This window comes from Theobroma cacao, chromosome 1, assembly GCF_000208745.1.
Source record: "Theobroma cacao cultivar B97-61/B2 chromosome 1, Criollo_cocoa_genome_V2, whole genome shotgun sequence".
In the NCBI taxonomy this organism is placed as follows: Eukaryota; Viridiplantae; Streptophyta; class Magnoliopsida; order Malvales; family Malvaceae; genus Theobroma; species Theobroma cacao.
In genome coordinates, this window is record NC_030850.1 from 5,597,378 (window position 1) to 5,611,109 (window position 13,732).

A 13,732-nucleotide genomic window follows, 5' to 3' on the forward strand; every position below is an offset into this window, starting at 1 on the left:
TTCAGGCCATAGCCATGAATCATGGCATTGTTGGTACAATATCATTAGAATCACACCACAAGATTCCTAGGATAATCTCATGGGTGAGGGATTTAAATATGAAATCTAACTTGATTTTGGAGTTTAATTAATAAGAAATCTCTTGCAAAAATCATTGGAATGAGATTCAGGTTGCTCTTCTACCACATGAAGCAAATCCTCACTGCACAATTAGATTTTTGTTCTCACATTAATTAATTTGAATTTTTTTTCCTCTTTCTTTTTCGCCCAACAGATTTGAGGTTAATTTATTTTAAAAATACCTCATATTGACAGATCATGGAGTTTACAAAGATTAGGGTATCCGAGCGTACCCCACTCAGTTATATAGGGTTAGGGTATCTTATAATTAGATTTAAATAATAATTTCACTATCCAATTCGAGTAGGGTTCAAGTACTACCCCTTGGGTACCCAATACCCATACTTGATTTTTTTTAATTTTATGTAATTAAAGATAAACTCATATTCTTAATTAAATTAATTTATGAAACTATGATTATTAATTAACTTGTAATATCTTTCAACACATATACTCTATATATTATGTTAATTTATAAAGAATATAATTACTTTTAGTATATACATTTTAAATATAAACATATTTACTTTTTATTTTGTGTTAATGTTACAAAAATTATAACTAATAAAACTTTTAATTATAATAGATACTTTTATTTATATAAACTTATAAAATGTATACCTAAAAAGAAATTGTGAGATTAGAATAATTTTGGAACCTAACTAATTTTTTTTTTAATTTCATAGACAAATCCATATAGTTAATTAAACTTGTAATGTTTAAGTTATTATTTGAATTTTTTTAGTTATTTAAGTTGATATTTGATATATTTATTTTTGATTATTTAAATTTAAATTTTATTGTTCGTGTACTTTTATAAGTGTATTATATAGAATATGAATAAAACTATTATTATATAGATATAAGTACGGACTTGGATTTGAGTAATTAGGTATTTATGAAGTGTATTTTAATAATTATTTTACATAATTGTGTTTTTAAACAAGTTCGGGTAATTATAAAATAATGAGTATAAATTTGAGTTCGGATTAGGATAGTAAATTTAAAAAATATTCAAATAATTATAAGATTTGAATACCCCATATTTTAATCAGGTTCAAATATTTCAAAATTAACAGGTATTCTATCTGTTGACGTTCTTAAACTTTAGGGTGCAATTATGGCGCAAGAATTAGATATTGTCAATTATTAACAAAGAGAAAAGCAACCAATTTTTCACTGGACAAAAAATAACACAATCAGTTTCTCTACAGCTATTGCGTACTAAAGTTAGTAACAGATTTTCCAAAAGGAAAGTCATCCAACATTGTTGGAAGAGCAATGCTGTTTTGTTGATTGTTCAACATTTTTTTTTGTAAGAGTAATATTTGTTATGGCATAATGGAAGATTTCAAACTTCCCATGACCTTGAAATTAAATATTTTTAAATTCTAATCATGAGCTGTTCAATCATTATCAATATGTTTCCTAAGAATTTCTCGAGACTTGGAAGTTTATTTTAAAACATATTACAGTATACAGGCTAATACTTGCATTGCAGAAAGCACTTCCAATGTTATTATTTGAGTTTGGTAATAACTTAATAAACTTGGTTTAACAATTTTCATCTCAATAATAAAAGGATTAATATCTAAGATTGGAATCTCTCTTTACATGATCATGACCTTATTGATCACTTGTACATCAAAAACTTTGGAATTCAAATTTTTAAATTGAAAAACATATATAATTCAAACATTCCATTCAACCCTATTAAGGAAACTAATGACTTGAACCAAAAGTAATTGAAACTAATGGCAAGTCCAACAATATTTTCTTTTAAGTCGTTTATGTATACTTTATTTTCTTAATAACTTTCTTCCTCTCTGGCATCCTTTGGACTTTATTTTCGTTAATTTTGTAGATTAAACCTTTTCCAAAAAAAAATCCTATTAGCAAACACTTGAACTAAATAAAGAGGGTAGAAAAGATAGTTGATATGTTGAAAGATCGGGGAGAAAGGGAGAATGTTAAAGAGAGATAGAAAAGATGTTGTTTTGGAAATGAATAAGAAGGAAAAGGGAAGATAAAAAAGATAAGAAAAAAAAAGGGAAAAATTAGTAATTTAAAATCACATTGTTCAATAAACTGTGGTTAGTTTCCTTACCATGCTTATTCGATAAGAGAACAACTGATTTGCTTTGAGGCAACCCCAAAGATTGACTTGTTTATTAGCAATTAATTAAAAGAATGAAAAATATTTGATATCTGACATGTTAAGAAGAATTTACCTGATAATTAATTTTTTTCGAGAATTTTATAACGAATGTGAGTTCCGTAGAATCTCTTGAAAAAAGAATTTATTATAATCGATTTTTACCTCTAAGAGAAATTATTATGTAGGTCTTCTCACCATGTAGACTATTACTCAAGAGATTCAAGATACATACATAATTAAAAATAATCAAGTATATATAAGTGTAGATTGTCAACAATCATTATTAATTAAGGTGCAAATCTATCACCAGACAATTTGTTGTGTTTATATGTTAATTGTTAAATCTTCATTTATTATACTTATAATAGAATTCTCAGTTCAATGGTTAAAATAAAGATACACTCACATCTATTTTGGAACATTGAGATTAACTTTAAACTATTAGGACATCAAAGGTCGTCATGTATTTTGCAAGATTGTGTAATTAAATTTACTATGACTTAAACTGATAAACTGAACCTCAGTGGTATATACTTTTTTTTTTTTGTACTTTTCTTGAAAAAATAATAACTTACCACCGCCTTGTATATATTATGTGGCATTGCTATTTATAAAAAAATTAAAAAAAATTTAAACTGACTCATGAAGCTTATATTATATTCAATCAAGCACTCTATTTACTAGCCTACTATATCTTCAAAGTCGGCATTTGGCCTGTTGGTGCGGAGCCAGTGATCTGAAATCTAGCGTTACTTTTGGACTACACATAGAGAGAAGATGATATTATAAAAACGGCCCAAGGGAAACGCTTTAAACCTATTGTTAAACCATATTTTAAGGCTAAAATGGACTCCTTCAACTCCTTTAGAGATTTTCTCAATTCTGTAAATCAGTAAACAACTCCCAAAGTCTCCTCCCAAACACTGTTTAATGGGCCCCCTCTCATATGCCAGAGACTATAAATTATTAGATAATTTCTTTGTCAGATTTAATAATAAAATGCAACTAAATCTTCAACATCCAAGATGCAAAGATTTTCCGGGATTAATTAATGGAGTCAATGACCCCATAATTAGGCAAATAGCTGGCCAATAATTCTAGTCTTTCAAGTCTCTTTCTTGAAAATTAAATACAAAATTAATTAAGTCATTAATGTTGCTTAAGCATTTGCCAAATGGTGGTTAATTGTTGTTTTCTTCCTGTTTTTTGCCCAGGAAAATCTCAAGGACTCATGTTGGGGTTTTGGGTGTCAAACCATCCCCATGCTTCCTGCCCAGGGAATAATAATGAGGTTCCCTACTTCGAGCATAAAACCTCTTCCTGGAATTCCAGGATACTTCCTCATTTCCAATCTCAACTTTACCCCACCAGGGTATTCTATACCCACTTGCAGAATTGGTTATATATATATATATATATATATATATATATATATTCAAGGAGTAAAGTAACAAACATTAAGGTAATGCACGAATTAGTATTACTTTTTGTCTAGATAGGGCTTAACATATATACTTTGCAAGTTTCTTTGTTTTTCTTTTTCATTACCTGAGAAAAAGGGTACTCCAATTATTGGTGACAGAGCAATCAGACAGGTCCAATCTTCAGAACAGATCTCAATAAAAACATCAACTACCAGGGATTGACCTTTGCCAAAGATGCAGGAACTAGGAAGCAGATTTAGTTTGCTCCATGTCTCCTTGCACCTTGTGGGGTTACCTATGTACCATCCACAAAAATGTTTAAGTGACAAATTCCAGGTTAATATTTAATAAAAGCTTATTTGGGTGGGGAGGGTCCTCTTTCTTGTCTGAAGTGAAAAAAAAAAAGGATATTCCTACACATAATTCATGAAACCATATAGAATTCAGTAATCATTTTTTTTATATATGAGAATATACCTATGAGAACATGTGTTACAAATATCAATTTGGCATTTGTCACTTGATCCTAAGTGGTAGGCTTCTGGTGAGAATAGGGAAGACCCTAAGTTTGAGCAGTTCCATAAACAAAAAAAAAAAAAAAAAAAAGTCAAAATGGCATCAAGATTTCATTTGTGAGAATAATTAGGGGTGAGATCTTAGTGGTAAACATTTGATAAAATTGTAATTATCAACGAGTTGATGCTTCAATCTCTCTGATATTATTTTGCATTTCCCTAGCTTGTAAAGGTGCAAACCTACGCCATTATATTTATATTTTGAAAAGAAACTAATGGGCCAATTTCACCCAAAGAGATGATGGGCCACGATTGACTCCATCATCAATTGCCCAAAAGGAAAAGTCTTTGCCCATTAATTTGGAAGATCAAAATTGGATCCAGCTAGCTACTGGTTGCTAATTTTAATTTTTAATCCGATTTTTCATTGATAAAACCCCTTAGTCTTTCAAGACTACAAACTTGGTATTACATTAGTTGAACAAGGAAGCAAAGATGTTGTGGTCGTATCAGTGTCTTTTCGACAAATAAAAAGGGAATATTTGTTTTTCAAAGGTAAGATTAATGTTTCAAGTAAATTATCAATTGCTCACAAATGGTAACAAATATAGTTGGAATGTCCAACAATTCAACATTTTTTTTTAAATCATTATTTCGTCTGCCACTTGAGTGGATATCTCCAAATAGTATGCGTTCTTCTATTCGTTGTATGTTTAGTTTTTGCTATATTCTTCTACGAAACTTTAAGTTCGAGGCACAAAATGGTAGAGAAAATTGTGAAGTTTTTTATTATTGAGCGTTACTGGACTGTTTAGAAACCAATTTTCAGGGCTTCTTACTGGCCCAATCCCCCAATAGATCGGGCCTAAAAACTATTTATCTATCTCTTTCAAAAAGAAAAACATATTTTTAAAGAATGGAGATGCGGGGTATCGATCCCCGTACCTCTCGCATGCTAAGCGAGCGCTCTACCATCTGAGCTACATCCCCGATGTTTAAGTCCATGTTTAATTGGTATTATATAATTGGGAGTTCAGTCGTCCTTAAGCGATGTGACTTCTGGCAGCTCATAAGCCTAATGTCAGCTATCTTACAACCCAAACTTGGTCTTCCATGACGAATATCTCATCTCAGATTTCAACTGTTGGTGTTCCCTTTGGGAACTGCTCTCTGCTTCTTTCATGGCAACTTCTAATCATGTTAACCAGAAGAAATTGCTTGGTTCTTTACTTGCTTTCCCATAATGTTTCATTATTTATGGTTTAGAAGTGGTTGAGGCTTTAATCCCACTCCTGGAAACATTAACTTTTGAGTTAGAAAAATAGAAAGAGGCAATTGAAGTAGCATTAGTGAATAATAAAGGTGGGAAAAATATACCATGTGAACGGTAGTCCATCCAGATATACAAACTGGCCACCCGTGACTAATAATGCAAAGACTAGCCCCCTTCACCACCCCCAAAGTTTGCAACATTTCATGGGATACTCTCTAACCAAATTTTTGATAGGTAGCTTTTCATTCCTTAACATTGGTCAAGGCCTTTCCTCACAAACAAAATGTCCCCCCCACACCACATTGATGTGCATATCAAACAATCTCTGCACTTGGATTTTTCTCCCCACCATATCCATGTTATAATTTTTGGATAAAAATGTAAATACGAATCCTGAGATTTCAAACATTTCAAATCTCTTTTTAAGATTCGAGAGGTGAGGAAAAGGAGACGATGCTCTTTAATTTATTGTGTAGTCATCATGCTCGCTAATGGTCAACATTGTTAAATAGAGCCTAGACAAGGTTCAATTACAGTGGCATACACTCATCTCTTACTCAGACAACACACTTGTTGCCACTTATGTAAAGACATAGCAACCAATGGCCAATCATTCAGCTACCTTTTACCCCCTTTGGAATATAGAGATAAAATTGATGGGGGAAGAACCATGTGAACTAAGGAGGATTGGTTCTCAGAGATCAGATAAGGTGCATTATTGCCTGAAACCATATTAGCTAGGAGTGTTGGGCAATTACAAGAAATTTGGAAAAAGTGTAAAAGTAGTACCAACTTACCAAAGTGTATAGAATAAGATCCTTAATTAGTTTTCAACATCGTAGGGTAAAATGTGTGGGGGACCACTGTCCTACATTAGAAAGTGCATAATTCATAACACAATTATGGGGTCAATTTTTAACTTGCGCACCTCATTGTGGCCCTCATGTGTCCCCTGCAACATAGTCTAAGAGCTCACCACATGTATGGCAATGAAAGAGGGTGAAAGGCAGGGACCATATTCAAATTGAGTTACCTTTTTCATTTTTGGCTAAAATTAAATACTCACCATTTTATGATACTATAAACGTGTATGCATCAATCTAACCAATAAGAAATGGCATTTTCAATTCAAGTGATTCCGGAACAGAAACGAAAAGGAAAGGAGACAAAGAACATAAAGGATAGGCCTTATATCAAACTACTTTATAAGAGGAACAGGCGATTAGTTAATATAATTGTGTATGATTTAAAGCTACCGAGTGTAAGGCAGAGTCAGAATAGTAGTAGAATACATATATTAAGTTTGGACAGTGATTGTATTCAGGTTGATGCAGTGCTATACGACAAAAATATAGAACAAGAATGAAGTTATTTAAACGTGGTTGAATGCTCAAGAATTAAGATAGAGATACGTCAGAGATCACCTGACTGAGATAGTGAAAAGTTACTTATTTACTTTCAGATCTCTCGAGCAGTAGCTAATTAAAGCTAGTTGAACCTAAGGTGATGGTTTTCTTCTAATAGGCAAGCAGCAGCAAGGCAGATATCATCAGAACAAGAGATGGTGCATTAAACACATTTATAAACTTTCATATTATCATATCTATTTCCACAAAAGAGGTGCTTGCTCAGGATTGAGCTACATCAAGGGAGCTACACGTGAGCGCCATCCGAAAAGAGAGAAAAACATAATATACCGACCACAAATCATCACACAACCATTAGAATCTGTGACAACGTGAACCACAGCTTTTATGAAAGAGAAAGGGAAAATGGTCCTAAAGTTCTAAGAACCAAAGCTTGTTCTTCCACTTTTCTCTCCTCAACTTCACTTGTATTCCAAGATCATGTTGTTTTCAGGAGCCAAGCCAATGCAGGCCCTCAGTATATTCTCCAGCATTGCACGCTGCTTTGACAGTGCATTCACCACTGCTGTCCCTGGTGGAACCTGTTTCGCCAAAACAAGGACATTATCAATCATCTTCATTAGACGCAACTAATATGGAGTAAACAGTTCCTAATCCCTGACTCATGATTTCCATGATTTCCATGATTCCCGTGATTCCATTCACATTCTTGTATTAAAGTTGACTTAAAATTTACCAACTTTAATTCAATTCTGTCCCCCCTCTCGTCAGATGCTTCATGTGAAATAGACAGAACCAGCTTTAGATAAAATCATTGATACAGTCACATGGAATATATCAGAAAAAGGCACCATAAAGTATTTTCGATTCCTTGTTTCCCACTTCACTAGAAAAAGTTTTAGTAACCATTTAGTCCACGACAGTAATTTAGTTGTGTTACTGGTGAAGCTGTCCCCCCACCAACCCCCCCTTTTCTGTTTTTGCTACAGCCAACTTCAAAGATACTAGGAAAAATTCAATTTTATTTCCCAAAGTCTCTTAAAAGACAAAGGGATTTTTGGACTTACAAGAGGGGCCTTGGTGAGGTAACTGAGGATAGTAGCCACAGGGTGGAAAGAGTGGAACTTGCCCTGCAAAATCAAAGTTCATATCAATAATTTGCATCAAAACCAATGGTCAATCCAGAAGAGTCCACAAAGTAATTAATCACTTGAGAATATGAGTATAGAGCTTTATAGTAATCCAATAAAAAAGAGGAAAAGAAAACACACCTCTCCTTCAGCTTTGAGCTGGATCCTGGTGCTGAGCTCAGCAAGAAGAACCAAATCCAGGATGATGGGAGCAGCCAACAGGGAGTCCTCGCATGTGTTGTGCAACACAATGGTGTTCTGGCCTCCCATGAATATCTCTGATGTGTACTCATCCATGGCTCTCTTGCTATCTCCCACATATGGCACATACTGGAAACACAAGAAAGACAAAAAGAACACATTTAAGACCAGACAAAAGCCTTAAATTGTAAGTACATAAACAGACAGAGACGGGAAGACTAATTACCTTGATGACCACAACATGGTCAGGATGTTCACCAGGCTCATAGAGGATACCATTGCTCGAGACCATGTCATCAACAACGTTGCTCTTGGAGATCTCCTTGGAGCGGAAGGTTTGGGGAGCTGATAGATTCATGCCATCATTGTTTCCAAGATGGTTGTAGCTCACTATTGATGTTGGCTGACAATTTATAATCACCATCAGTACAACTATCAATCAATATGACATCATCTTAATTGAAACATAAACTATCAAACCACGTAAAATTCTTATTACACTTACACTTATGTTGCTAGGTTTACCTAGTTTAAAAATTACTATGGTGATACTGTCACAAAGTACTAAATTTGTACCTTGATGCCAGCCCCAACAAGGAAATCCACCAGAACAGATTTCATCTTGGTCTGGCCACTCTTAAAGTCATCTCCTCCAATCAGGCAGTTCCTCTGAATAGCCAAATCAATTAACCCTGGATACAAACAAACAGAAAATTAAAAGCCTAATTACTCACTTCTAAAGGTTTACATTTACTAATTACATTTCTGAAAAATAGGAAGATAAGCTCAATTAAGGACCTGGAACAAAGGTGTTTTGTGGGCTTCCATTGATGAAGGGAACATTTTCAAGAACACTAGCGATGGCGTACAAAGTGGAAGGAGATATTTCTGATTCATTCTTCTCCAAAGAACCCAAGAGGCTCTCCATGGTGTCGTTTAGACCTACAATTACATTGCTGTACCTCTCAGTGTTCGCAGTCCAGAGTACAACCACCCTGTCCACCTTGTTTTTCTCCTTGAACTCCCTGATCAGCACAAGCAAATGTTTAAGTCAGCTTCTTTTGTACTAGGACTAGAAGAACATACCCATTCCAGCTAAACAAAATTCTTCGTCGATAAGAATTGATTATTACCTAATATCTTTGATGATTTGCTGAACTTGTTCTTTCTTGGTCCCCTTGATGATGTTGTTGGCACGTTCACCTTGGTTGGCAGCAATGAAATCCGGGTCGTAGATTCCAGGGAGTGGGACCGTGGATTCCATGTAGGGCCTCAGCTGCTTCTGCAAATCAATATCAAAAACCTTGGCCCTAGCCATTGCATCAGCTAGGTTCATGTCACTTATGTCCCACCCTCCAAACACAATATCCTCTGGGTTCACCTGTATATATTATTATAATTTATAATTATTTGTCTTTAGTGTCTAACAAATTATCAAATTAAAAATTCCCTAATTAAAACAGATAGTTACCATAATTAAAACAAAAGCTCAGTTCATGTATGGTATACCATGGGGAGAAGGCTCTTAAATGGGGCATAAATCTCCTCTCCATTGTAAGATCCAACTCTGATTGTTGATGCTTGAGTAAGAGAACCAAAGTAATTGGCTTGTTGCACCTTGTCCTTAGTGGCCCAGGAGATTCCCCTGAGAAAATCCATTACCCATATCTCAAAAATCAAAAAACAAAAGAAAAACTTCAACAATCAAACTTAATCAGAATAGGGAAAAAAAGAACTCACTCTCGGTTGGCTATAACAGCACCAGTCAGAGTCGAACCATTGTTTCCTCCCCATCCCACAAGCATCACCCTAGTAACAAAAAGGAAAATGAACGACAAAATGAATACTTTAAAACAAACCCAAAAAAAGGAACCTAAAACTAAACTACGAAAGAAATGATGAGAAGTTTAGATTCTAACCCTAGTTTAGGGACATGGGTATCAGTCTTGAATTCATATTTGACGGTCTTAGGTTTTACAACCCATTGATAGGTTCCATTCCTGTTCTCATGAACAAGCTCGGTGGTCTCATAGTTGTACACCGACAGAATCTCATTGTCTGTGTACTTCACATTTGGGCTCTCTACCTTAAAGCTCTCAATAAACATTTTTGCCGATGCTTTTCTTAAGGCTAAAAAACACAACCGAGAACAACAATGAAACCCAAACTAGAGAAACTGCCTCCTTTTTTCTTTTCTTAGCTTTCGCAAAATTTTGTGCTCCATTGCTTGGCAATATGAGTGTATTTATAGAGGAGATGTATGCTACGATGATACACGTGGCGTTGTGTCAATGGTGGATGGCCCACATTAAATTTTATAATTGGTGTTTGGCTTTGAGAGAACCTTGGCCATGAATCGTTTCATTTTGTTCTTCTTCCTCTGTTTTCCGATCGAATTGTTTTCATTCTTCTTTTTTTTTTTTAAACGGACCATTGAACCACACGTATGGGAAGACATGTGTGAGGAGGAGGAATCATTGGGACAAGTGCAATGCGCTTTACACGTGGACTGATCCACCGAGGGGAAAGTTTTGGGGAGTTTCCATGTGTGTGGGGTCGATGCCCTTAAGAAGATACTCGAAGGAAACGGGTGACTACGACTCGTGAAATTTGAGGGAGGGGTTTGATTGCTTGATTGAATGAGCGGATAGTCGTCGGACCCATTTCCACGCGCTATGTAAGGCGTGGAAAAAACACGGGAGTGTTAATGGTGATGTTAGGAGACTTGGCGGACGCTGAAAGGTTGGTGCTGTACACTGTCTTACTCGAGAAATGATGTTTTTCTCAACTGTCAAGTGGGTCCATCTCCTACCGTTGAACTATTGGTACATTCTTGTTCTTTTGTTGTGGGTCCGGGGCTGATAGTTAAAATACGAGTACATGAATGATCCGCCTTAATCAGCCTTTACCTCGGTTAATAAAACCACCCCAAAATTGTCTGCTACCGTTAGGACCGTAAACAAGGAAACTTTCTTGTGAATTATTCCGCTTTGACTGCGTGAATACTGAGATTTACTTAAAAGTGATGACTCCAGTCCAATCCAAGTTTTCTAATACATTTTTTGAGTGATTGGTATGTTTAATTTTAATTTTTAATATTTATTAATTTTTTTTATATATTGTTAAATTTATTTCAATTTCAAATGAATTTCAAACTTTCCACTTGAGTTAATAATAATCAAGTTTAATCAAATTATGTAGTTTAAAACAACTTAATTATTTTCTGATCAAAGCTAAGTGCAAAAAATAAATCTTAACAAAACTTCAGTCTCGATGTCTTTAATCGAGCTTGACAAGGTATCAACTTGACTTGACTGTATTTGATTTCATGATTAGATAACGCTTATATGTTATGTATTATTTTCTAATCATATGGTCATTTTCATCATGTGTAAGTTTTGACTCATTTTATATTAAATTTTCTCTAATTATACATTAATATCTTAATTTATCCAATTTTTAATTGATTTCTTTTGCTAAGTGTAAAAATTATATCACATATGTTCATAATTATTATTTGATTAAATTGTAAAATTTACTTATAATCTAATTTTATTTACAAAATTATATAATTTTGCATGATTTACACACTTTACTTGATGTTATTTTTACTACATTATATTTTCGTGTCATTTTTTTTATACATATGAGAAGGTAAAGAGAGAATATATTCAAATATTGGGCCCCCACCTTCTTCTAGAGGATCAAGATTTGAGGGGAAATAAACACCAAGGAAAGCCTTAATTAGATGTTTAATTTTTTTGTCACTATTTATGTGTTTTAGGGAAACGCTTTATAAGTTAAAAATTTATGATTTAATTGATGCATATTTCAATTTTAAATGAAGAAAATTCCTTAACTGGTAGTCATCTCATAACATCAAAATCATTGAGATACTAGTGGAGAAAATTGATTGATTCTCTTTTTATTTCTTCTTCTTTTCTTTTTAAATAGCCACCCTAGTTTTAAGGAGAGGGGTTAAAATTGTTAATTGAATGTTTCAGTAAGTATAATAGTTGATCTTAACTAATTTCTCTGCATCTTATCTTTTTAACTTCTGAAGAGACATCAATTAAAATTATTTCTAAATAATCATCTTAATTTATCTGATGATGGTTCCTCCAATTTAAATATATATAGTAACTTATCTCATATTCTAAAATGACACATCAAGTTAATGCCTGAATGCGACATTGAGCAATTCTTATTTGCGTTTGTGTGTAAATTGTAGAGTTGTATCCCATTATGTATCAAATAATCTAATCAATTTAACAATCTTTTGACTCATAATTCAATAAAAAAGGTGTTAATTATTTAACATAAGTTTTTACAAAATTCTATCATTAATATATAAAATAATTGTTGTACTGTTTTAACAAATAAAAATAGTTGATGATGTATAAAAGATGACATAGCAGATTCTTTCCTGTTCTCTCGAAGATGGCGTCATTTTCCTTGCCACAAATCTTCCACGTTTCTCTTTTATCCCCTAATTTGCAATTATAAGCAACAAGTTGATATAGATCAATCAAATTCATATATGATAAGATTGGAATCTGAAATTTAAACTTTTGTTATCGTTAAAACTAAATTTGAAAATGGGCAAAATACATACAGTGTTAGAATAGAGCAGCTAGCTTTTGTGGTCTATTTCACTGTTTAACATATTTTTGCACTACTGGAGAGCAATCAGTCCTTGTAGACCCTACATGAAAAGAGAGTAAAGTTAACGAACAGTAACCTTTTTTTTTGTGTCACAGCACGCAGTATTCATTGGAAATGCAAGTGATTCCAGAAATCGAGAATCAAAATCAAAGCCACGGATCACATGGCACTGTTGAAAGGTCAGAATCATCAATCATTCGTGTTTATCCAAAGGACAAGAGTGGTCTGCTAAGAGCCCTTCCACCACTAGATTGCCATGTGGTAATGCAAGCACAATGCACATGAGTGGCCATTCTCAGCCCAAAGAGTACATGAAGAAGAGAAAGAGAAAAAGCGTTCAAGGTGAGAGAGGCGACGACCCCACCCATCTTTTTAATTACGTGCAGGTTAGCCCTTATTATTTCCATTTTCTCAGGCAAAGACAACCGAGAGAGTACTCTTGGACTACTCTAGGAGGTTTTTCATTCAAGTTTTGCTTTCTCTTTTCTTTTTTTTTTTCTCTTTGAAAGTTTCCCTCATCTTTTGAAACCACTGATGAGGGTAGAAATTAATTTTATAGTGGTCCATGGAAAATAGATTCGCTTTCAGACCCCGCCTTGTTTTTTTTTTTTTGAAATTTAATGATAAGACCCCACCTTGTGGACAGAAACACCCATGAAGATCACATGAATGGTTTTGCTCTTTTTACTTTTTCCTGCGAAACATGTAGACACTGCATATATTTGTGAGTATATTCTTGTTTTATTGTTATTATTATTATTATTATTATTTGCTTTTTCCAATTTTGAAGCTCTCCGCCAATCAGTACTCCATCTAGACTTTTCAATAGTAAATATATATATATATATATATTCATCTGACTCATAATTGGAGTTTATA

The 13,732-nt window shown here is 33.7% G+C and overlaps 1 protein-coding gene and 1 non-coding gene across 2 annotated transcripts; both read right to left on the reverse strand.

Moving 5' to 3' along the window:
* On the reverse strand, positions 5,135-5,207 carry TRNAA-AGC. Its single transcript has one exon. It is a non-coding gene; the product is annotated as a tRNA-Ala (tRNA).
* LOC18611610 (inositol-3-phosphate synthase) lies at positions 7,053-10,597 on the reverse strand. The gene is made up of 10 exons (XM_007047953.2): positions 10,108-10,597; positions 9,929-9,997; positions 9,698-9,833; positions 9,322-9,569; positions 8,987-9,213; positions 8,765-8,880; positions 8,415-8,591; positions 8,129-8,317; positions 7,925-7,987; positions 7,053-7,438 (listed from the first exon to the last, which is right to left on the reverse strand). The coding sequence occupies exons 1-10, from the start codon at positions 10,293-10,295 to the stop codon at positions 7,319-7,321; spliced, it is 1,533 nt and encodes a 510-aa protein (XP_007048015.2). The 5' UTR covers positions 10,296-10,597; the 3' UTR covers positions 7,053-7,318.